Source organism: Ranitomeya variabilis, chromosome 2 (genome assembly GCF_051348905.1).
Source record: "Ranitomeya variabilis isolate aRanVar5 chromosome 2, aRanVar5.hap1, whole genome shotgun sequence".
NCBI classification, from domain to species: Eukaryota; Metazoa; Chordata; class Amphibia; order Anura; family Dendrobatidae; genus Ranitomeya; species Ranitomeya variabilis.
Genome location: NC_135233.1, coordinates 565,055,543 through 565,081,748, shown reverse-complemented (window position 1 = coordinate 565,081,748; position 26,206 = coordinate 565,055,543). Strand labels below are relative to the sequence as shown.

At 44.5% G+C, this 26,206-nt stretch overlaps 1 protein-coding gene across 1 annotated transcript; it reads right to left on the bottom strand.

Annotated features, from left to right (window-relative positions):
* Positions 1-12,147: 12,147 nt before the first annotated feature.
* SNX20 (sorting nexin 20) lies at positions 12,148-21,764 on the bottom strand. The gene is made up of 4 exons (XM_077288217.1): positions 21,629-21,764; positions 19,125-19,437; positions 16,022-16,170; positions 12,148-13,218 (listed from the first exon to the last, which is right to left on the bottom strand). Exons 2-4 carry the CDS (start codon positions 19,429-19,431, stop codon positions 12,538-12,540), a joined length of 1,137 nt encoding a protein of 378 aa, XP_077144332.1. The 5' UTR covers positions 19,432-19,437; positions 21,629-21,764; the 3' UTR covers positions 12,148-12,537.
* Positions 21,765-26,206: the final 4,442 nt, after the last annotated feature.

Sequence of the window (26,206 nt, the reverse complement as noted above, 5' to 3'; positions counted from 1 at the left end):
CGCCCACCGATCACCAATGCAATAACGAACACCGCGCTATTTTAAATCCCCTGGAAGAGGATTCCGGACTTTGGGCATGCGCACACCACTACGCCACCAACGGAAAACTACGCCAAATCTGGGGGAAGACAACGCCCATGCGACCTGACCAGCCTGATTGACAGGCGAAAACGGAGACTTTGCAAAGGTATTTCGGCAACTTAGGTGGGTAATAAACGCATAACACACACACTAATGTAACGCCCACCTCTGCCCCTATTTAACGCTATTTTTATCCCATCTTCCAAAAACGTGGTGACAGGTTCCCTTTAAAGAGGGTTTGTTATCAGATCAAAAGTTATTGCTCTTATTTTATTCCCACTGCTCCCCTGAGTTTTTAGGTTTTTCATTTTTTAAATCCGCCTTATGGTACCAGAGATATGGGCTTTTTTACTTAGTGTTGTTATTGTCCTTAGCAAGGGGGCGTGGCTCACAGGTTATCTGAGGGTGTGTCTTCATGCTGCTCTGCATAATTACCCTGTCAGCCACGCCCATTTCATAAAGGTCATAACTAGGGTTGAGCGACTTTTACTTTTTGGGGGTCGAGTCGGGTTTTGCGAAACCCGACTTTGTCAAAAGTCGAGTCGAGTGAAGTCGGCCGATTACCGCAAAAAGTCGGGGATCGACCAAAACATGAAACCTAATGCAAGTCAATGGGGAAGCATAGTCGGCAGTGAGTGGAGGCCAGGAAAACACCTACAGTGCCCATTTTAATGGAAAAAACATCCATTCTTGTTACTGAAGCTTGTCAATCTTAATTTACTTTATAATAATAGATAGGCATTGGAAATTGGGGGTCATTTGGCTAAAGTTGTGGTGGGCAGGGCTGGTTCAAGTTTTTAGTGGGCCCAGGAAACGTGGACTACGTCACGGCGGTGGAGCAGTGAGAGGTAAGTATGTCAAGTTTGCAAGTCCTGTGATCCTGAGCAAGCAGGGGGGGCCCACTCGTTGGCATTGGCACTGGCACAGGGCCCCTCAAAGTACAGCGGTGTGTTTGCACGGCGGGGGCGCCTCCCACCGGCAGCGACACTTTTGCGTACTCTGAGGGGCCCTGTGCCAGTGACGTCGCCAACGAGTATGCCCCCCCACCTGATGAAGGAACCTGCACTTTCATCTGCACCTTCCTCTTTGTCCCTGTGTAAGGTGGTATAGCATGCGGGAAGGGGAACCTTACTTTCAGCAGGGTCAGATTCTGGCTGTGTAGAGTGCAAGGGGAATGTAGTGGTCTGGGTCAATGTACTCATCTAGCAGTGGCTGGGCAATGGGCAGGATGAGGAGGAAACACAGATATAGGGCCAAAGAATAAAGTAGGCTAAATGCAGTTCAAAATTGGTAACAGGACTAAACAGGCGGCATTGCTTTGTTCAGTGGAGGTGCAAACCCAGGAGCAGCAGACACCGTTTTAAGGGCCCAACCACACTAGTAGGCCAAATGCAGTTTAATATCTGCTACTATAGGCCGAAAGCCTAAAGACTGAAGCTCAGCTTTATACAGTGGAGGACAACACCAGGGAGCGGCACACACCGTTAGTAGGGCCCAACCAAAGTTGAAGGCCAAATACAGTTTAATATCTGGTACTATAGGCTGAAAACCTAAAGACTGAAGCTCAGCTTTATACAGTGGAGGACAACACCAGGGAGCGGCACACAGCGTTAGTAGGGCCCAACCAAAGTTGAAGGCCAAATGCAGTTTAATATCTGATACTATAGGCCGAAAGCCTAAAGACTGAAGCTCAGCTTTATACAGTGGAGGACAACACCAGGGAGCGGCACACACCGTTAGTAGGGCCCAACCAAAGTTGAAGGCCAAATGCAGTTTAATATCTGATACTATAGGCCGAAAGCCTAAAGACTGAAGCTCAGCTTTATACAGTGGAGGACAACACCAGGGAGCGGCACACACCGTTAGTAGGGCCCAACCAAAGTTGAAGGCCAAATGCAGTTTAATATCTGATACTATAGGCCGAAATCCTAAAGACTGAAGCTCAGCTTTATACAGTGGAGGACAACACCAGGGAGCGGCAGACACCGTTACTAGGCCCCAACCAAAGTAGTAGGCCAACTGCAGTGTGACATTAAAAAATACTTAATGAGAGCCTGAAGGTTGACGCTCAGACAAGGAAACCTGGAGGAGAACACCAAGGAGGAGGAGAACACCAAGGAGCAGCAGACACCGTTACTAGGCCCCAACCAAAGTAGTAGGCCAACTGCAGTGTGACATTAAAAAATACTTAATGAGAGCCTGAAGGTTGAAGCTCAGACAAGGAAACCTGGAGGAGAACACCAAGGAGGAGGAGAACACCAAGGAGCGGCAGACACCGTTACTAGGCCCCAACCAAAGTAGTAGGCCAACTGCAGTGTGACATTAAAAAATACTTAATGAGAGCCTCAAGGTTGAAGCTCAGACAAAGAAACCTGGAGGAGAACACCAAGGAGGAGAACACCAAGGAGCGGCAGGCACCGTTACTAGGCCCCAATCAAAGTAGTAGGCCAACTGCAGTATGACATTAAAAAATACTTAATGAGAGCCTGAAGGTTGAAGCTCAGACAAGGAAACCTGAAGGAGAACACTAAGGAGGAGGAGAACACCAAGGAGCGGCAGACACCGTTACGAGGACCCAATCAAAGTAGTAGGCCAACTGCAGTGTGACATTAAAAAATACTTAATGAGAGCCTGAAGGTTGAAGCTCAGACAAGGAAACCTGGAGGAGAACACCAAGGAGGAGGAGAACACCAAGGAGCGGCAGACACCATTTCTAGGCCCCAACCAAAGTAGTAGGCCAACTGCAGTGTGACATTAAAAAATACTTAATGAGAGCCTGAAGGTTGAAGCTCAGACAAGGAAACCTGGAGAACACCAAGGAGGAGGAGAACACCAAGGAGCGGCAGACACCGTTACTAGGCCCCAACCAAAGTAGTAGGCCAACTGCAGTGTGACATTAAAAAATACTTAATGAGAGCCTGAAGGTTGAAGCTCAGACAAGGAAACCTGGAGGAGAACATCAAGGAGGAGGAGAACACCAAGGAGCGGCAGACACTGTTACTAGGCCCCAACCAAAGTAGTAGGCCAACTGCAGTGTGACATTAAAAAATACTTAATGAGAGCCTGAAGGTTGAGCTCAGACAAGGAAACCTGGAGGAGAACACCAAGGAGCGGCAGACACCGTTACTAGGCCCCAACCGAAGTAGTAGGGCAACTGCAGTGTGACATTAAAAAATACTTAATGAGAGCCTGAAGGTTGAAGCTCAGACAAAGAAACCTGGAGGAGAACACCAAGGAGGAGGAGAACACCAAGGAGCGGCAGACACCGTTACTAGGCACCGACCAAAGTAGTAGGGCAACTGCTGTCTTATATAAACAACTACATAATGAGAGCCTGAAGGTTGAAGTTCAGCTTTTTCAGTGGAGGACAGCGTGATTGAGTGGCACCGCAGACAGACATTGGTAGTATGTGTTAACTTAAAATGTTGGCTCTATGCATTTTTAAATTAGTTACAGGGGTACACAGGCAGCATTGGTGTGGTCAGCGAAGGACAATTGGAAGGAGGGACCGCAGACAGATTTCCTAGGCCTAAAATAATAAAATAGGCTCTATGCAGCTTCCATTAGGTGGCAGCGGTACACAGGCAGCATTGGTGTGGTCAACGTAGGACAATTGGAAGGAGGGACCGCAGACAGACTTCCTAGGCCCAAAATAGTAAAATAGGCTCTATGCAGCTTCCATTAGGTGGCAGGGGTACACAGGCAGCATTGGTGTGGTCAGCGGAGGACAATTGGAAGGAGGGACCGCAGACAGACTTCCTAGGCCCAAAATATTAAAATAGGCTCTATGCAGCTTAAATTTGGCTACAGGGGTACACAGGCAGCATTGGTGTGGTCAGTGGAGGACAATTGGAAGGAGGGACCGCAGACAGACTTCCTAGGCCTAAAATAATAAAATAGGCTCTATGCAGCTTCCATTAGGTGGCAGGGGTACACAGGCAGCATTGGTGTGGTCAACTTAGGACAATTGGAAGGAGGGATCGCAGACAGAATTCCTAGGCCCAAAATAGTAAAATAGGCTCTATGCAGCTTCCATTAGGTGGCAGGGGTACGCAGGCAGCATTGGTGTGGTCAACGTAGGACAATTGGAAGGAGGGACCGCAGACAGAATTCCTAAGCCTAAAATATTAAAATAGGCTCTATGCAGCTTAAATTTGGCTAAAGGGGTACACAGGCAGCATTGGTGTGGTCAGTGGAGGACAATTGGAAGGAGGGACCGCAGACAGACTTCCTAGGCCTAAAATAATAAAATAGGCTCTATGCAGCTTCCATTAGGTGGCAGGGGTACACAGGCAGCATTGGTGTGGTCAGTGGAGGACAATTGGAAGGAGGGACCGCAGACAGACTTCCCAGGCCTAAAATAATAAAATAGGCTCTATGCAGCTTCCATTAGGTGGCAGGGGTACACAGGCAGCATTTGTGTGGTCAATGTAGGACAATTGGAAGGAGGGACAGCAGACAGATTTCCTAGGCCTAAAATAATAAAATAGGCTCTATGCAGCTTCCATTAGGTGGCAGGGGTACACAGGCAGCATTGGTGTGGTCAGCGGAGGACAATTGGAAGGAGGGACCGCAGACAGACTTCCTAGGCCCAAAATATTAAAATAGGCTCTATGTAGCTTAAATTTGGCTACAGGGGTACACAGGCAGCATTGGTGTGGTCAGTGGAGGACAATTGGAAGGAGGGACCGCAGACAGACTTCCTAGGCCTAAAATAATAAAATAGGCTCTATGCAGCTTCCATTAGGTGGCAGGGGTACACAGGCAGCATTGGTGTGGTCAATGTAGGACAATTGGAAGGAGGGACCGCAGACAGAATTCCTAGGCCTAAAATAATAAAATAGGCTCTATGCAGCTTCATTAGGTGGCAGGGGTACACAGGCAGCATTGGTGTGGTCAGCGGAGGACAATTGGAAGGAGGGACCGCAGACAGACTTCCTAGGCCTAAAATAATAAAATAGGCTCTATGCAGCTTCCAATAGGTGGCAGGGGTACACAGGCAGCATTGGTGTGGTCAGCGGAGGACAATTGGAAGGCGTGTCTGACACAGTAAGTACTCCGAGTCCCAAAACCTAAATTGATGTTAATGTATCCCAAACAAAAACAAAACCAAAAAAAAGAAAAAGGGTGGCATACTTAGGTACAGGGGTGTGCTCCTATGCTGACTTTCAGACATTGTAATTTGGCGCAAAGTATTTACTGGTGTAAATGTAGGACAGGGCCCCTGACTATTTTAACTAGCATCATACATGTCAACAAATTGTTATTGTCTGTGCTAGGCATGGAAGGATTTCAGTGCATAGACTAAACAGTGGTGGAGCAGCGACAGATAATTTTGCAAGTGGTAGAGCACTGTTTGACCTTGGGGGGGGACACTCTCTCCTGGCCGGCGGTACAAGCCCAGGGCCCCTCATGTTACAACGGTGTGTCTGACGTTGGGTGCCCGCCACCACTGCCAGAGACACTTCATTGTACTATGAGGGACCCAGTGCCAGTGCCGTCGACCAAAAGTGGGCACACCCACCTCTTCAGACAAACGGCACTCTGACGGGTGCTTGCGACAAGTGGTGAGACCACGGCCCCGTGGGGGGAGTTAGGCCATTTAGGGAGGTGTAAACATGTCGTATGCTGGACAAACAGCAGCTGCAAATTAAGAGATTGGAACAGTCAGTAACACCAGTCCCAAAGCAAGACCTTTTTACAGGAAAGCTAGGTGTCTGCCGGAAAAGGTGGGGCAAAATAATTTGAAATCCATGAGTGGTTCATTTTAATGAAGGTTAGATCAACATTTTGGGTAGCCAGACGAGTCCTTTTTTCGGTCAGTATTGAACCAGCAGCACTGAATACTCTTTCTGATAGCACACTAGCTGCTGGGCAAGCAAGCTCCTGCAATGCATATTCAGCCAATTAAGGCCAGGTGCCTATTTTGGATGACCAGTAATCAAATGGGAATGACGGTTGAGGGAGAACATCGGTAATGGAGGAAAAATAGTTAGTAACCATACTGGACAAATGTTGTCTCCTGTCACTTTGAATGGATTCTGCTGTACCTGTCGTGTCTGCGGTCATTGCGAAATCACTCCACAACCTGGTCAGAAAACCCCTCTGTCCTACGCCACTTCTGATCTGTGCACCTCTAACACCTCTGCCCTGTTGCCCCCTGCAGCTCGTGTGAGAACCATCACCGGCGCTGTGTGCTGGGAATGCCTGAATCAAATGGTCTACAAGAGTAGCTTGTTTGGTTGCCAATATCTGTTCGAGGTTCTCATGTGGCATGATATTTTGCAATTTGCCTTTATAGCGAGGATCAAGGAGGCAGGCCAACCAGTAATCGTCATCTGTCATCATTTTTATAATGCGTGGGTCCCTTTTGAGGATACGCAAGGCATAATCCGCCATGTGGGCCAATGTTCCAGTTGTCAAGTCAGTGCATATGCTGGGTTGAGGAGCACTTTCTGGCAAATCAACGTCACTTGTCTCCCTCAAAAACCCTGAACCCGGCCTTGCACCGCCAGCAGTTTCTATTGCCCCCTGAGAAGCTTCCTCATCCAAAAAATAGTCATCCCCATCATCATCCTCCTCGTCCTCCTCCTCTTCGCCCGCCACCTCGTCCTGTAGACTTCCCTGAGCAAACAATGGCTGACTGTCATCAAGGCTTCCCTCGTCCTCGGCTGCAGACGCCTGTTCCTTTATGTGCGTCAAACTTTGCATCAGCAGATGCATTAGGGGGATGCTCATGCTTAATACGCCATTGTCTGCACTAACCAGCCATGTGCATTCCTCAAAACACTGAAGGACTTGACACAGGTCTTGGAGCTTCGACCACTGCACAGCTGACAACTCCATGTCTGCCATCCAACTGCCTGCCCGTGTATGTGTATCCTCCCACAAATACATAACAGCACGCCTCTGTTCGCACAGTCTCTGAAGCATGTGCAGTGTGGAGTTCCACCTTGTTGCAACGTTGATGATTAGGCGATGCTGGGGAAGGTTCAAAGACCGCTGATGATTCTGCATACGGCTGGAGTGTACGGGCGAATGGCGGATGTGAGAGCAAAGTCTGCGCACTTTCAGCAGCAGGTCGGGTAACCTCGGATAACTTTTCAGGAAGCACTGCACCACCAGGTTTAAGGTGTGAGCCAGGCAAGGAATGTGTTTCATTTGTGAAAGGGCTATGGCAGCCATAAAATTCCTTCCGTTATCACTCACTACCTTGCCTGCCTCAAGATGTTCAGTGCCCAGCCATGACCGAGTTTCTTGCTGCAAGAACTCGGACAGAACTTCCGTGGTGTGTCTGTTGTCGCCCAAACACTTCATTGGCAATGCAGCCTAGCTGTTCCATAATTGGACACCTCGTGTGCAACAGTGGCAGCTGCAGATGGAGTGGTCGTGCGACTGCGGTCTGTGGACGAGCTCTCGCTTCTGCTGGAGGACGAGGAGGAGGAGGGGGGACGAACGCCTACAGCCAACTGTTTCCTAGACCGTGGGCTAGGCAGAACTGTCCCAATATTACTGTCCCCTGTGGACCCTGCATCCACCACATTAACCCAGTGTGCCGTGATGGAGACGTAATGCCCCTGGCCATGCCTACTGGTCCATGCATCTGTTGTCAGGTGCACCTTTCTACTCACAGATTGCCTGAGCGCATGGACAATGCGGTCTTTTACATGCTGGTGGAGGGCTAGGATGGCTTTTCTCGAAAAGAAGTGTCGACTGGGTAGCTCGTAGCGTGGTACAGCGTAGTCCATCAGGGCTTTGAAAGCTTCGGTTTCAACTAAAAGGTAGGGCATCATCTCTAACGAGATTAGTCTAGCAATGTGGGCGTTCAAACTCTGTGTAATCGGATGCGAGGATGAGTACTTCCTTTTCCTAACGAGAGTCTCATGTAGGGTGAGCTGGACTGGAGAGCTGCATACGGTGGAACTAGTGGGGGTGCCGGTGGACATGGGTGACTGAGAGAGGGTTGGTGATGGTATTCTTGATGGTGCCCTACATACAGTTTTTCCGACCACGAACCTGGTGATTCCCTGACTGCTTTGGCCTTGCGACGAAACCGCAACATTACCTGCAGGTGGTGTGGTAAACGGTGGGCTTACAGTGAGGGAAGGGATGTCGCGTTGCTGACTAGCTTCATTGTGAGAGGGTGCTACAACGTTAAGGGATGTTTGGTAGTTTCTCCAGGCTTGCAAGTGCATGGTGGTTAAATGTCTATTTAAATTTTTAACATTCTGACCTCTGCTGAAGGTCCTTGAGCATTTCTTACAGATGACTTTGCGCTGATCATTGGGATCTTGGTTAAAAAAATTCCAGACTGCACTCTTCCTATCGGATACCTTTTCAGGCGTTGCACACTGAGCTACTTTAACCTGATGGCCACGCTGTCCTACAACTGGTTTTGGTTTTGCCACACGTTTTTGGCCAGATACGGGCCTGCCAGATGGAACCTGTTGCGATGTTGATGCCTGCTGCGGCTCCTCCTCCTCCGCTTCAGAGCTACTGCCGCCTGCACCCTGTTCCCCCAATGGCTGCCAATCGGGGTCAACAACTGGGTCATCTATGACCTCCTCTTCTATGTTCTGTGCACCTTTCTCTGGGTCACCGTGTAAGCCGGTGCTATAGCGTTCGTGACGGGGCTCCATAGTCTCATCGGAGTCAGATTCTGGATCAGTGCACTGCGAGGGCAATGTTCTGATCTGAGTCAAAGGAACAGCATAATAATATGGCTGTGGCTGTGCATCTGTGCACTCCATGTCCGATTCATCTTGTAATGGGCATGGCCTGTTAACAATTTCCCTTTTTAACCCAGGCACGGTATGTGTAAAGAGCTCCATGGAGTAACCAGTTGTGTCGCCTGACGCATCCTTCACTGTTTTCTAGGTGAAGGACACAAGGAAGCGACTTGTTCCTGACCGGGAGCATCCACTGACGACGCACTGCTCTGACATTTGGCACTTTCCCAGGAGGAGGCGAAAGAGCTAGAGATAGAGTCAGCAATGAAAGCCAATACTTGTTCCTGCTGCTCCGGCTTCAAAAGCGGTTTTCCTACTCCCAGAAAAAGGAGCCTTCGAGGCCTTGTGTAGCCAGACGATGACGCTGGCTCAACAACTCGAGACTTAGGGGCTATATTGCTTTTCCCACGACCACCTGATGCTCCACGACCACCACCACTACCATTATTACCAGCTGGCAATGAACGCCCACGGCCACGACCTCTTCCACCAGACTTCCTCATTCTTGGAAAAATGTTACCAAACTAACAACCGTTATGTGGTCCTGTAAAACCAGGTAGAAGGTGTGCGTGAACTTGTTGTGAATGTAAATCTCCCTTTTTTATGTGTGGGAGAATGCAGGGAAAAATCAGGCCCACTGTATTACACAACAACACAGTTTGATTAGCAGAAAGAGGCTGGCAGATATGGCACTAACAGGAGTGACGCAGATGCACACACTGGCAATAGAAATGTCCCTCTTTATGTGTGGGAGAATGCAGTGAAAAATCAGGCCCACTGTATTACACAACAACACAGTTTGATTAGCAGAAAGAGGCTGGCAGATATGGCACTAGCCGGACTGACGCAGATAAAAACACTGGCAATAGAAATGTCCCTCTTTTTTTTGATATGGGAGACAAGGGATTGAATCAGGCCCACTATATCACGGTATAGTTCCTGTGGCACAAAATGACTGACAGATACCACAGACAGCACTCGCACAGATGCACAGGTTTGGCAAGATTATTCTCCCTTTATTTTAATTTTTTTGGGGGATATGTGAGACAAGTGATTTAATCTGGCCCACTGTTATACAGTAGGTTTTCTGTGGCAGAAAAACAAAGACAGATGCCACACACAGGACTGGCACTAATGCAGATTTGCCAATCTTAATCTCCCACTTTTATTTTTTTTTCTGGGAGAATTGTGAAGAAATCAGGCCCAATGCTACACAGTAGGTTTTCTGTGGCAGAAAAAAAAAAAAAAGATGCCACACACAGGACTGGCACTAATGCAGATTTGCCAATCTTAATCTCCCACTTTTATTTTTTTTTCTGGGAGAATTGTGAAGAAATCAGGCCCACTGTTAAAAAAGTAGGTTTTCTGTGGCAGAAAAACAAAGACAGATGCCACACACAGGACTGGCACTAATGCAGATTTGCCAATCTTAATCTCCCACTTTTACTTTTTTTTCTGGGAGAATTGTGAAGAAATCAGGCCCACTGTTAAAAAAGTAGGTTTTCTGTGGCAGAAAAACAAAGACAGATGCCACACACAGGACTGGCACTGATGCAGATTTGACAATCTTAAGGTACCGTCACATTAAGCGACGCTGCAGCGATAGCGACAGCGATGCCGATCGCTGCAGCGTCGCTGTTTGGTCGCTGGAGAGCTGTCACACAGACCGCTCTCCAGCGACCAACGATGCCGAGGTCCCCGGGTAACCAGGGTAAGCATCGGGTTGCTAAGCGCAGGGCCGCGCTTAGTTACCCGATGTTTACCCTGGTTACCAGCGTAAAAGTTAAAAAAACAAACAGCACATACTCACCAGCGCGTCCCCCAGCCTCTGCTTCCTGACACTGACTGAGCTCCGGCCCTAACAGCACAGCGGTGACGTCACCGCTGTGCTTTCACTTTCAGTTTAGGGCCGGCGCTCAGTGTCAGGAAGCAGAGGCTGGGGGACGCGCTGGTGAGTATGTGCTGTTTGTTTTTTTAACTTTTACGCTGGTAACCAGGGTAAACATCGGGTTACTAAGCGCGGCCCTGCGCTTAGTAACCCGATGTTTACCCTGGTTACCAGTGTAAAATATCGCTGGTATCCTTGCTTTTGCTGTCAAACACGGCGATACACGGCGACCTAGCGACCAAATATAGTGCAGACCTTCTAGCAGCGACCAGCAATTTCACAGCGGGATCCAGATCGCTGCTGCGTGTCAAATACAGCGATATCGCTATCCAGGTCGCTGCAACGTCACGGATCGCTGGCGATATCGCCTAGTGTGACGGTACCTTTAATCTCCCACTTTATTTTTTTTTCTGGGAGAATTGTGAAGAAATCGGGGCCACTGTATTAGAGTATATTTTCTGTGGCAAAAAGTGGCTTGAAGAGATATAACCAAAAAAAAAAAGGGACTGTACTACAATTACTATCTCCCTACAGTAATCTCAGAAAAGTATGTCAGGCAGCAATAAAAAGGACTGCTGCACACAAAAGTCAAAAGTGTGGACAAACAAACAAGATAGCTGTGCAGAAAGGAAGGAGCAACAGGATTTGTGCTTTTAAAAAAGCAGTTGGTTTGCACAGCGGCGTACACACAGCAACGCAGCTATCAGGGAGCCTTATAACCTACAGAGCTGTTGCACAGAAATCGAGCCTCCACTGTCCCAAAAAGAAAAGGTGGTGTTGGACAGTGGAAATCGCTACAGCACAAGCGGTTTGGGGCTTAATTTACCCTGCCTAACGCTATCCCTGCTTCTGACGAAGCGGCAGCAACCTCTCCCTATGCTCAGATCAGCAGCAGTAACATGGCGGTTTGCGGGAACGCCCCTTTATAGCCCCTGTGACGCCGCAGAAAGCAAGCCAATCACTGCTATGCCCTTCTCTAAGATGGTGGGGACCAGGACCTATGTCATCACGCTGCCCACACTCTGCGTGCACCTTCATTGGCTGAGAAATGGCGCTTTAAGTGTCATAGGAAACGTGACTTTGGCGCGAAGATCGTGTACCGCATGGCCGATCCCACGCTGGGATCGGGTCGGGTTTCATGAAACCCGACTTTGCCAAAAGTCGGCGACTTATGAAAATGACCGATCCGTTTCGCTCAACCCTAGTCATAACATTTTAAACCAATCAAAGAGACCCATATCTCTGGAACCTATCTTCAGGAGAACAGTGCGATAAAATTAACAGCAAACACTGGATACTTTTGATCTGCTGACAGATCCTCTTTAACTCCGAATTTTGGACTCTCAGTTGCAATGATTCATGAAAGATCGAAAAGGATCACGTGTAGGTGACAAGACTGTCAAAAAATATATTATAATTATTCAACATGGGAAAAAAGAAGCATTAGATGTGATAGTAATAAGTTTATGTGCACATCTGTCGCCGTCACAAATCAGTTTAGCGGATCCCGATAGATCATAGTTACATGATGGATCCATCACTCCATTGTGGTTACCACTTCTAAATATGCCTAAAAGTTGCATCCATCACAAATTCCAATAAACTTTACTTTAATAGAGCCCAAAATATCATGTGAACAAGACACAAAGAAGACGAACTATCTCCACTAGTGTTTTCTGCCTCCAGTTTTACATTTCGTCATTGCAATTCTGCCTGTGATGTTAATGAAGAGACCACTGATCATTGATCTCAACAGAACAGCAGGTGTCAGTCTGTCATGAAGCTTTTTTGAAAGCCATGAGAGATGTTAATCAATTTCTTGGAGTTTGATTGATTGATTTAATGCTTAACATACTCTTGAACCACAAGTTCCTTTAGAGTAGGGATTTCATAGTCAAAAGTTCTTCTCACCTTCATCTCATTTATCTGCAACTTTTCCCGTAAAGCCATGTATTCCTTGCCTGTTTTGAAAGCCAAAGAAATCAACGTGTCTAATAATGGCATATAGTATCTGTGTGTTGTGTGCTTCTCGAGAAGTTCTACTGCTTTCATGCCAACCTCATGAGCCATTTCTGATTCATTCATATCTCTGTGGCATATAAGTAATGCACACAAAGATGGCACCATTAATATAGGGCAATGTTCTACCAACTTTTCTTGAAGATAGATAACTTGCTGAAAGATCCTCATAGCCGCACCGTACTGTCCTCCTCGTATGCAGCAGTATCCTTCTTCCAGCTCCGCCTCAATGAAAAATGTAATAAATTTCTGGGACTTTCTTACACATCTTATAGGATATATTTCTCCAAGATAGTCTTGAAGGGCCATCATCCTCTTCCTGATCATCTCTTCAGTTAGGTTTCCCATCAGGAGTTTCTTAGGAAACACTACATCCTCCATTTCCTCCTTAAAGTCTTTCAGCAAATTCCGGTGAAGACGTTCAAAGTCAGAATATCTTCTCTCGATGAAGACTTTCTTTCCATCAAAACTTCCCGTTTTGATTATTACTATCTGGTACATCTGTAAAAACAAATGGAATATAACAATAAAAAGGGAAAATCTAAGAAACAAAAAACATCCAGCGAATCAGTATTATGGATTGAATCATGATCCTGTAATGTAGCATGGATCCTGAGGAGAAGACAGAAGCCTTTTTTAGATGCGTCTGCCTTTTCTTTTCCACCCTACTTTTCGTTCAATGAACTCTATGTAGTGAATTAAAGATTCATATGGTCACTGCGTCTCCCCCCAATCTTAGTAGACCCAGGTCAGTTCTGTCAGTGACTAATGCCTCGTTTCTCTGTGTGATTAGGGATCCTATGAATTACTCAGTTTCAATGGAAAATTGCAAAATAAAAGCAGATAAAATGTGAATGATTTGAAAAAAAATAATTGTCGTTAAAGTCTCCCTGTAACCAAAACCATCCTAAAGAGCTAGAAGAGTAAATTACAAAAAAAATTGTATTCTTGTACACATCACTCTTGAGAGTACTAAAAAAGTTTTAAAAAAATGATAAAACCGTGTTAAATAATAGTAAATTATGCACTTAGGAAAGAGAAAATCTTTTTGATAAGGGGTTAAAACTGGTCCAACTTGCTAAAATCTCTCCAACACTCCTCTCCTCTTTCATTATCATGATTAACAGCGTGATTGAGTAGGTTGTCAATAAAAAAGAGGTGGAAATACAGTGTGGAACTCTAAGACATGGCTGTAAAAAGAAGTTTTCCATTGTACTTTGTACTTACAGGGGCTCTTATATAAGAAAGTGACAATTGCTATCATTATTCATTTTGAAGGACTCTGTCAAAACAGCAGGCAACAATGAACTAACCTTCAGATTGCCATCCGACATCGCATGCAACATCAGGAGACCGATCAGGTGTTAATTTGATATTTCTCTGTATTTCTCTCTCTGATTAGATATTGCAGTGATGTGATTGTAAGAAGTATCGGGGGCAAGGAGGTCATATAGAAATATAGCATATTCATACAAGTACATACCATTTAGAGAGAATGTGTTATCAGAATCTGACCCAATATTTAAATCAGGTTTATTACATTAATATTAACTATATATCGTAAGGTGGCTACTCTACATATAGTTAATGGGAGGTATGTATCACAGAGGTGCTTGTCATCTGTGATGTAAACCTGGACAATGGCTCTAGTGCACATAGAACTAAGAGGGTTGTTGGGTGCATCTTGGTCAGGTTTTAAGGGCAGCCTGAAAGATTGATGGGTCTGGCTGCCCACATACCCCAATTCTGCGTGTGGTTCACATGTTAAAATGGAGTCTATTGTTTGACACTTGGTCTGTGTGTATGGAGGAAAAAGGCTTCTGGCATGTTATCTCCAGGCTGAGCCAGTATACTAGATGCTGCCCAGCCTGTGTGACCAGGACTGAGTCTAAAGGGTCAAGAACTGCTAATTTTGTTTTGCCTGCTCTGAAATGCTGTTGTGCTGTTTTTCAAAAAATCTACATGTACATTATCCACAATGTACAGACTCTAACTCTCTAGTTTGTACTGATGCATCTAATGAACGTTTGCAAAGGTGGTTGTGAAGGGAGCGGGGGCAGGATAGCTATGACATCTCCTACTGTGATTGGTGGATCCTGTGTGAGGTGGCCAGAGTGGTACTCATGGCGAGGGGCTGATGCGTTCCCATACCCTGGCACCCGGCAAAGAAATTGTAATATTCTGTCTATGGGGTGTGTTGCATTAGGAACAGAACACTCACTTTAATCTCTGGGATCTCCTCCTGTTCTGTTACCCTGGTTCCCGTTCCAGGGTCCACAAAAATGATTCCAGACTTAGGATTCATTTCCAACAAACCAACTTTACTCACACACAGGAGTTCCGGTACAAATAGAGTACAGTCCGTTTTTTTTTGCAGTTCCTGACCTTTCCTTGTACTTTCTGATACTCCTAGTACCGAAGATATTTCTTCCACCTCTGCAGCTCCAGTGCCCTTAGGTCCACTATCTTCAGTCTATCTTCCGTCCAGCTGCCCTCGGAAGAAGTATGAGGCATCCATAATTCTGCCTAGTCCCGGCCATAGGCCCCAGATAATTCTGTAAACTGTAAAGTGACTGTCCGCATGCTGCTTCTTCTTGGCGTATGTCCTTAACTCTCTCCAGCCCCTTGGCTTATCTGTCTCCTCTTTCCATATGCTCACCACACACTCTGACCTTTATCAGGAAGTTCCTAAACTCTAGTACACTATGCCCAAATCTAGCTCTACCTAACCTGGAAAGTCCCCTGTGATGTGAGCATAACTTCTCCTAATAATACTGCACTATAGTGCCCACCTTACTATTACTAAACTGTGCTTCCCATTCATAACTGTTATTTCTAACCCTATGCTGTCCCTTCTCAACACTGTACAGCATTATAAACCAGGCATGCAAATTAATAATCATAAAATACAATACATTTGTCTTAAAGGGGAAGGGAGACGTGCAACCCGACTTTGGGACACTTACACTTGTGTTATCAGCTGTTTATAGACGTGTTACCTGTCATTGTATTCCTGTCTCTGATGATAAGGAGCCTGCTGAAAACTCCTGGAAGAATAGGAAGTAGGTGTATAAAAAGTCCCAGTGTCCAGTGTGAAAATTGCAAGTTTACGAAGTTTAGTGTTGCTTTTCTCATAAAAATACTGATGTGAAAAAAAACATTGTCCAAAGTTTTTTTGTTTTTTTTTTTTACACAAAAACGTGAAACGAAAGTTCATTTTCTGGTGACACATTCCCTTTGAGTTAAGAGCCTTCCACCAGAAACAGCCTGGATATCACACAATTATTACAATAGATTGCCTTACCACAAATTTGGAGAGAAAATCCTCAGCTATGCGGGTGGACTGGATCTGAAAAAGGAGTTTAACTGGTTTTCCGTTGGATTTCTCTTCCTTCCAGTAAAGCTGAAGTTCTCTTGTGGTCATAAGGTGATGGTGACGAGTAGATCTGTTACCTAGAGATAAAAAAATAAAATAGGGAAAATTAATGCAGATATGTTGCTATTTACCAATGTAATGAGTAACACAATCAACTCATTATTTTGAGCTAATGCAAATTAAAATCAGTTTAAAGGGACCCTGTCACATGAAGAAAAACATATAGGGTTAATCTGCAGGGAAATATCAATTAAACTCTGTGTAGCCAGCCCTGCAGCCACTCCCTTCCAGGATATTTCATTTTCCCTGCAGTCGCTCATTGCCCGTCACCTGTAACCCCTCCCTGGTACTTTGATTGAAAGCCTGCACTGCAGTGTGCGAGTGTAAGCAGGCGGTCAGTCAATGTGCCAGGGACTGACTACAGCACTCAATGTGTAGTGAGTAGTGACTGTAACCGATCCCTCCATTGCCCTGATGACTGGAAGTCAGCAGCTGCAGGGAGAATGAAAATGAAATATTCTCCCATTAGCCGCTGCTCCAGTAAGCCAGCTACACTGGATTTAAATGCTAATTACCTGCAGATTAACACTATTCCTGTATTTAAAAAGCGTTTCTGGACATGAGATATTCCCTGTAAGTTTGTGTGTTCTTGTAGTACAGTATGTAAAAGAACATGCTTGTATAAAATGCAAATTGCATCAAAAAAGTGTTCTGTACAACTGTACTGTTCATCATTAATTATCTCAAAGCAAGTGGAGGCAATATAACTCGCAATCAGATACTGTAGCTCAAAATGAAAGAAAAGGGAGAGTAACATCTGGACAGTGGCTGCATTCTGACAGCCCCTGAGGAAGCTAAAGGCGAAACGCACATTGGGGTGCATTCCAACAGACTTTTATGTTTCTTTGACACGTTTGGTACACCCAGACCACATGTTATTCTCCATTTTATTTCATTTCTAGCTTCCCTGTTGTGGGTTACATGGCCTCTATTTGTTCTGTATATATACTAAGCCTAGGACATTATGGGATGGATACTTGTGTTGTTGGGCAATTCTATCTGAATTGATGTTTATGCACTTATATCGATTTTTTATATTAACTTGGTAACTCCCCATTTAGTAGGATTATTGAACACTTCGTGTCATTCCTAAGTAGTAGGTATTGTTCTATTAATCATGTTTTTAACCCTTTTTGTGTTGATCCAATAAAGCTCTTATTTGATTTGATAACTGTACTCAACTAGTAGATTTTATATAGTTGTTAATGATGAGCGAGTATACTCGTTGTTCGGGTTTTCCCTTGCATGCTCGGTGGACTCCGAGTATTTGTCAGTGCTCGGAGATTTAGTTTTCATCGCTTCAGCTGAATGATTTACAGCTATTAGCCAGCATAAGTACATGTGGGGGTTGCCTGGTTGCTAGGGAATCCCCACATGTAATCAAGCTGGCTAGTAGCTGTAAATCATGCAGCAATGTCATATGACATTGGCTGTATGTTCAGGGTCCTTGTCCTGCTGCAGATTACATTTGGAGCCAATCAGACGCCTACTTATTTGTACTGCATGATAGACATGTATCTGCCTGTATTTCTCAGTATTGAGGACACTATTACTAATAACCAAATCTCTACCTCCAAATGCAGCCCCAAACTTGCAGGAACCTTTCACCGCTCTTCATTGTTGCCTGCAGACACTCATTATTGTGCTGTTCTCCAGCCCTTTGGCGAACAAACTTCCTTATGTTATAGCCAAATATTTCAAATTTTGGACTCATCAGCACCTGTCTGACATTTTTCTACACCCTTATTCAAATGTTTTTGTGCCTAGTTGAGTGATTTGGCGTTCTTTCCATGTCGAAGATGGCTTTTTGGCAGCATTTGTTGAATGAAGGCCACTTCAGACCAGGCTTCTCTGAACAGTATTTGGGTGTAGCTGGGTCCCACTGGTTGCTGCCAGTTCTGAGCTTGGAAGTGCCGGTCAGTTTTTTGCTAGTTCTGAGCTGATGGCATCTTTCAATTTCAAAGGGAATAAATCATGATGTGTCTTTCATCTACCGATCAATCCCTAGTCCTCAACCTTGCCCATTTCTTGGTTCCCTCAATGCTGAGGAATACAGAAAGTTGCTTATTTATCATATAATACAACCATGGAGGCATCTGAATGGCTACAAATGTATTCTGCAGCAGAGAAATCATTCCAAATGACCCCAGAGTTACTAACCCACCACTGATCATTGACCACTCCTGCCAGAGATTCAGCTGCTCCCTGTCAACAGAGCAGTGGTTTCTCTTCCTGTTGACAGGATGGGACTACTGTTGTCATGCTGATTGACAGCTGCTTTCCCCAATTAGCCAGCAAAAGCGGGCTGTCAATCAGCATGACAACAATAGTCCCGTCCTGTCAACAGGAAGAGAGACCACTGCTCTGTTGACAGGGAGCAGCTGAATCTCTGGCAGGAGCAGTCACTGAAGGGTGGTGGGTACAACTGACAAGTCATTGTCTCTGTTAGCAACTACATGCCTTTATTTTCTAAAGTCTCAGATATCCTCTTTAAGAAAGAGTTTCAATAATTTTACTGTTAGAGAAATGATCACATGGAGAGTTTTTACATTGGAAAAATCTGCTGTGGAATCTGTGTCAGAAATCTGAAACTGACCCACTTAATGGGGTTAATCCTTGTGTCTACGGACTGTGTTTTTCAGGTATAACCTTTGGATCTGAAAACAGTGAAAAACCCCTCGGATGCTGTAAAACACTAGAAGGTGGTTTATTAGGCCTTTTTATGCAGTAATGAGTATACCCTGGCTGGCCTGTATTGGTCTATCATATTACCAGACCAGATTTTTATATTCTGGGAGTAAAGAATGAAGGTTCCTATTTTTTTGCTGTAACTTGGAATTCACTGTAATTTTTAAAATTTTGTCAATTTTTGATCAGTAAACAAATATTAGAAAATACTAGATGCACCGACTATAGAGAAACAAAAGCAGTATTCTAATAATAGAGAAGGTTGCTAGATAAAATCATTCACCTGAGGGGTTGTCACTTTTTAGATTTTCCTGGTCTGCTCCATTTCTTTTGGACTGAGAACATTTAGCTTCTTGAGAACATTCAGCTTCTTCTGGCAAGGTCGGAGAGTCACTTATTACATGGCTATCCTCCCGGGAGCTTTCAGCATTCCTGTTGTCCCTGTATGAATCCCTCATATCTGAATGGCTTCTGCTCTGTGGTCTTCTGGTCTTATCTGGTAGACTAGCTTCCTTCTCGAAATGTTCTTCTACTTCTGCTAAGGTTAATAGACCACATATTCCAACATTTTCCTGGGATCGTTCATTCATATTTTCCTTAAGACAAAATGGTTTTAGGCATGGAATGGCCAATAGTATCTTTCCATATCTATCAGAAAGCAAACTTCTGGGTTGTACTACCAGTAATGATGACTGATGTCCAGGACGTGGAACGATCCCAGTGCTGAGTTATACAATAAGCTGCGAGAATGGCAGGTGGACACGTGTCCGCCTGTGAGCAGGGTCAGCAAACGCTGTGTATTTTCAACTATGCTCACTATTTGGATTTACATTAAAGGTCCTGAATCACAAATCAGTAAAAGGAAAGTAGAAGAAACAATTGTTAATTGTGTGAGATTTATGATCTATAACCTTTATCACTGGTTTTGCCACCTCTGTTGCTTCCTCAGGCGTTTTATTGACTTACCCTTCCCCCAACTCTCTCTCAGTATAATATACTGACATGCTGATGTAAAACTCTGGGACCTTAAAGAGAATCTGTCAACAGGTTTTTGCTTCCCCATCTGAGAGCAGGAAAATGTAGAGGCAGAGACCCTGATTTCAGTAATGCCTCACTTGCTGCTTGCTGTTGTTCTGATACAATCACTGTCTTCTCTCTGTCTCTCTGAATAACTCCACCAACACCACTGATTGGCAGCTTTCTGTGTACACTGTGCATAGGCAGAAAGCTGCCAATCAGTGGTGAGTGCGGGGTTATACAGAGCTAATGAATATGGTGATCCATGTGATGAATTTGTTATTTACCAGGCTGCTTGATTTAGTTTTGATAAAATCACTGTTACAACTACAGGAAATTATCACGAGGACTAGTAAACCTGCTGCCAGGTAGTCCTGCATACTGATGAGCTCTGTATAACCCCACCCCCATCACTGATTGGCTGATTTCTGCTCATGCACAGTGCAAGCAGAAAGCAGCCAATCAGTGGTGTGGGCGGGGTTATACACAGCTCAGCATTCAGAGAACTGCTAGATCTCCAACAGTGATTTTTTTTAAAAACTACAGGAATTAGCCTAGTAAAAGTGATACATCACTGGAATCAGGCTCTCTGCTCCTGCATCATGCTGCTCTCAGTTGCGGTAGCAAAAACAATGTGATAGATTCCGGTCAACAGAATGTTGCCAATAGTGCAAAGGGCACAGTGAAGGAGTTGCGGGGGGGGGGGGATGCGACAACAAGTGTTCTATATCCTTGTCCTCGCCAAATACCCCCCAATTTTTTTTTTACAAGCAGTAGGTTTAGCAGAGCAGGCGACAGCAGGCAGCAGTTTGATCAGTCCCTCCCTCACAGCAGACAGGTAAACCCCCAACCCTGAGTATTTGGTGAATATTTCATGTTGCAGATTTTCTGCACGTATTACATAAATTAGATGAAATGCGTTTTTATTTCATTTTTAATGCTGCAGGTTCTCTCTTTTTGGTGTTATGTGATAAATAAAACTTTTGTTTTTGATACTTTTGGGTATTTGTCAAAACTTTGTGTACAGATTACATCTTTTTTCAATACGTGTCTGCAGCAGTAACGCAGGAAAAATGTATATGCATTTATTACCTGAGGATTTTTTGCATCTAATGCAAGTCTATGGGGAAAATCCGCACATAAAACTAAGCAAACCCACAAGGGAAATTGACTTAATGCAGACATAGAGCATTAAGAAAAGCACAACTGGCATTAGATTTCTATGAATCCCATACGCTTTGCTGGAACAGTAAGATTCTGCGCTTTTTCTCAGCAAAACTTCACAGCAAAAAAAACTCACCGCAAACTGAGTGTGAACTTAACCTAAGGATGCTGAGAGATGATGCAGCCACATTGAGCCATTCTACAATAGTATCACAACATTTTCGAAATTAAAAAAAGTATTTTTTTTTTTTTTTTTTTCAAAAATAAACAATGTATGCACATTGTGTCATCATTTAATTGTGGTTGTTAAAATAGTATCAGCCAAAGTGGCCTTTGGACCCCCAAAAGGACTTATGAATCAGGCCAGGGGGGCCATACTATTGGGGCAACCATGGGCCGAAGAGGTAAGGGGCCACTACCATCTCCAAAGTAGGTGGAATTGTGCATTATGATGAGCTTTTGGACTGTTCTTGCTCTGAGGTCCTCCGGTGGAGTCATGCAGTAAGCCTAGTACTGGAAGTATAGGGCTACGCTCACCAGTACAGCACGCTAGACTACGACACAGGTTAGTGGGACATATACAGTTACAGTTATTATTGCACATACCTTTTGTTATGGAAAATGCACAGAAATATTCCTATGTGATCACCAAATCTCCGATGTCACATAGCTCGGTGTGTCACCTCTGGGAGGGAACAGGCCAGAGAGTATTTCTGCTGCAGACTTAAACTCTACAAAGGAGGAAGTGATAGTTGTTGTTCCCTTTTGTTTCGCCTGGGTGTTTACCCAGCAGCTACGTCTCACATAAGTGCTGCCTGCCAGCTGCCACAAGCCAAGGACATGTCCATTGTGTAAAACATTAAAATTTCCATTGTGTAAAGCTGTGAAATGCAACAATTATAGGAAATTGCAGCAGTATACACAAGGATCATTCAAAGATTTCGGAGCCTTCATCTGCAATATTTTTCCAGTAAAATGGCGATCACCATAACAAAAATAGATGGTCCCATTTATTGCCCACAGATAGAGTCCTGTATTTATTTTATTGTGCTTTAATTATATAGCGCTATCTTATGCCGCAGCGCTTTACAGACATCATCATCAATGGGGCTCACAATTTATTTCCCGTATCAGTATGTCTTTGGAGTTTAGGAGGAAACCGGAGAACGTGGAGAAAAACTGCAAAAAAAAAACGGGTAGAACACACAAACTCCTTGCAGATGTTCTCCTTGGTGGGATATGAACCCAGGACCCCAGCGCTCCAAGGCAGTGCTAACCACTGAGCCACCGAAAAAAGAAAGCCAATGCCCTAAAGCCATGAGCCAAATTGGGCCTCTCCATGAGACCTCACTTGCCATCAATCAACCCACTGAGTTCCAATGGAAGGCGGTTTATTAGGACTTTTTATGTGAAAAAGGTCCAATGTGGTTTCCCCCTGTTAAACCCCTTAGATGTCAATGTCACTGATCACCATGGCATCTATTGGGTTAAACCAATGCGACCAGCATTAGTTCCAATTGCAACTGTTACTGGCAAGTTTTTACTGTATAAATCAGCCTGTACACACTAGATATGGGGCAGGCTCAGTAGATGAGCCCGCTCCATACAAATTGCCCTACATGTACAGCCAATGTCGGGAGAAGTGGTCAGATGCCAGATACTGTCGGTGTGCCATGTGGCAGATTGCCTTTCAAGCTATGCCACTGCCCATATTAGTGTCAATCATCACATACTGTAGGCCGGCACGGCCATCATTTTTGTACAATGATGAACACCAACATGTGCAGGGCCTAAAATAATAAATTAGTATTTTTATGGCTCCTACAAAACATCTTCACTGCGATCTACTGTATATACTGAAATTCTGATACATGTGGCAATAAAAATCCAAATGTTCGATAGAGCGGTCCTTGATGGGAAAACAAGACTCCCATGCAGATACGGGATTGTCAAAAAATGACTTCTATTACGGGGATGGCTGAATTATTGTCATAGATGATGGTTATAAGTGATCGCAGTATAGATCTTCTCGTTAATCTCTTTAATGCTCTTTTACTTCTGCATAAAGGTTAAGCAAAAAATAAACATGTCAGAAATGATCCAACACAAAGGGAGTATGGGAGATAGCAGATAGAAGAATTGAAGAGCAGGCTAAAGGTACCTTCACACTAAGCGACTTTGCAGCGAGAACGACGACGATCCGTGACGTTGCAGCGTCCTGGATAGCGATCTCGTTGTGTTTGACACGCAGCAGCGATCTGGATCCTGCTGTGATATCGTTGGTCGGAGCTAGAAGTCCAGAACTTTATTTTGTCGCTGATCACCCGCTGTCATTGCTGGATCGGTGTGTGTGACCGATGTTTACCCTGGTTACCCGGGTGCTGCAGGGGGACTTTGGCATCGTTGAAGACAGCTTCAACGATGCCGAAGTCGTTCCCCTGATCGTTGGTCGCTGGAGAGAGCTGTCTGTGTGACAGCTCCCCAGCGACCACACAACGACTTACTAACGATCGCATCGCTGGTCGTGATCGTTGGTAAGTCGTTGAGTGTAACGGTACCTTAAGACTATGTGCACACAGAGTATTTTTAAGGAGTCTTATCAAGCAAGTCCTCTCCGAAACACAGTTGAAAAATTGCTCAAAATTGTTTGAAACACTTTTCTTATTTGAAAACATTTCGATGGTCATATATATGGCCATACACTGCGTGCAGAATTATTAGGCAAGTTGTATTTTAGAGGATTATTTTTATTATTAATCAACAACTATGTTCTCAATCAACCCAAAAGACTCATAAATATCAAAGCTTAATATTTTTGGAAGTTGGAGTGGGTTTTTTTTTATTTGGCTATCTTAGGAGGATATCTGTTTGTGCAGGTAACTATTACTGTGCAGAATTATTAGGCAACTTAATAAAAACCAAATATAATCCCATCTCACTTGTTTATTTTCACCAGGTAAACCGATATAACTGCACAAAATTTAGAAATAAACATTTCTGACATGCAAAAACAAAACCCCAAAAAATTAGTGACAGATATAGCCACCTTTCTTTATGATGACACTCAACAGCCTTCCATCCATAGATTCTGTCAGTTACTTGATCTGTTTATGACCAACATTGCGTGCAGCAGCCACCACAGCCTCCCAGACACTGTTCCGAGAGGTGTACTGTTTTCCCTCCCTGTAGATCTCACATTTTATGAGGGACCACAGGTTCTCTATGGGGTTCAGATCAGGTGAACAAGGGGGCCATGTCATTATTTATTCTTCTTTGAGACCTTTACTGGCCAGCCACGCTGTGGAGTAGTTGGAGGCATGTGATGGAGCATTGTCCTGCATGAAAATCATGTTTTTCTTGCACGAGACCGACTTCTTCCTGTACCACTGCTTGAAGAAGTTGTGTTCCAGAAACTCGCAGTAGGTCTGGGAGTTGAGCTTCACTCCATCCTCAACCTGAAAAGGTCCCACAAGTTCATCTTTGATGATACCAGCCTATACCAGTACCCCACCTCCACCTTGCTAGCGTCTGAGTCAGAGTGGAGCTCTGCGCTTTTTTGATCCAACCTCTGGCCCATCCATCTAGCCCATCGAGAGTCACTCTCATTTCATCAGTCCTTAAAACCTTTGAAAAGTCAGTCTTAAGATATTTCTTGGCCCAGTCTTGCCATTTTATCTTATGTTTCTTGTTCAAAGGTGGTCATTTTTCAGCCTTCCTTACCTTGGCCGTGTCCCTGAGTATCGCACACCTTGTGCTTTTTGTTACTCCAGTAACGTTGCAGCTCTGAAATATGGCAAAACTGGTGGCAAATGGCATCTTGGCAGCTTCACGCTTGATTTTCCTCAATTCATGGGCAGTTATTTTGCGCCTTTTTTGCCCAACACGCTTCTTGCGACCCTGTTAGCTATTTGCCATGAATCACTTGATTGTTCAGTGATCATGCTTCAAAAGTTTGGCAATTTCAACACTGCTGCATCCCTCTGCAAGACATCTCACAATTTTGGACTTTTCAGAGCCCGTCAAATTCTCTCTTCTGACCCATTTTGCCAAAGGAAAGAGAGTTGCCTTATAATTAAGCACACCTTATATAGGGTTTTGATGTCATTAGACAGCACCCCTCCTCATTAGAGATGCACATCACCTGATTTACTTAATTGGTAGTTGGCTCTCAAGCCTGAACAGCTTGGAGTAGGACAACATGTATAAAAAGTATCATGTGATCCAAAAAACAATTTGCCTAATAATTCTGCACGCAGTGTATATTCAGTCTTTTGAAAGTTTTTCTTTGTGCACTTTAGGTTTTAAAAAACAGCTAGTGGAGAAAAAAAGAAAGTGCACGTTACGTCTTTTGAATTCCCTATTACAGGGCAAAATGCTCAAAACTAGGCACTGTCCAATCACAACACTGAAAAAAAATCTTCAAAATTAATTGAAAAACACTTCAAAAGCTCTCCAGGAAATGGAAAGAGTATCCAAAGAAAGAGTATCCAGAAGCGTTTTCCACTAGAAAGCTCGGTATTTTTGACCACCTCGAAAAACTCAAAACACTCTGTGTGCAGATACCCTTAAGTGACTAAATACGCAGCACACCTAAGGGTATCTGCACAAAGAGTGTTTCGAGTTTTTCGAGGCGGTCAAAAATACCGAGCTTTCTAGTGGAAAACACTTCTGGATACTCTTTCTTTGGATACTCTTTCCATTTCCTGGAGGGCTTTTGAAGTGTTTTTCAATTAATTTTGAAGATTTTTTTTCAGTGTTGTGATTGGACAGTGCCTAGTTTGGAGCTAAGTGACTAAATACGCAGCACACCTATTGTGTTGGATGCCAGATTGTGCAAATATCTGCCCCTAACAGCTTTATTTATGGAGCCACAAAATATGTGTGTATTACAGAACTATATGTGGTTACTTACTGGTTCATTTGCTAAGTCCTTGAGCCTCAAGATCCTATGCACACATTGCATATCAACTGTGGTTTTGTTTCTACATTTTTTCTTACCAACCAATCATCAGACACGGCTATGTACCCACAGAGCGTAATTGAGACTTTCCACTGCCGGTGGCATGCTGGAGTCAAGAGCTCCCGATTCATGCAGCTCTATGAATCTGGAGCATCTGACGAACGCTGTGCTGCACCAGAAATCTCACCCCAGTCAGGCACTGGAACGCCATAGCTGATCATGAA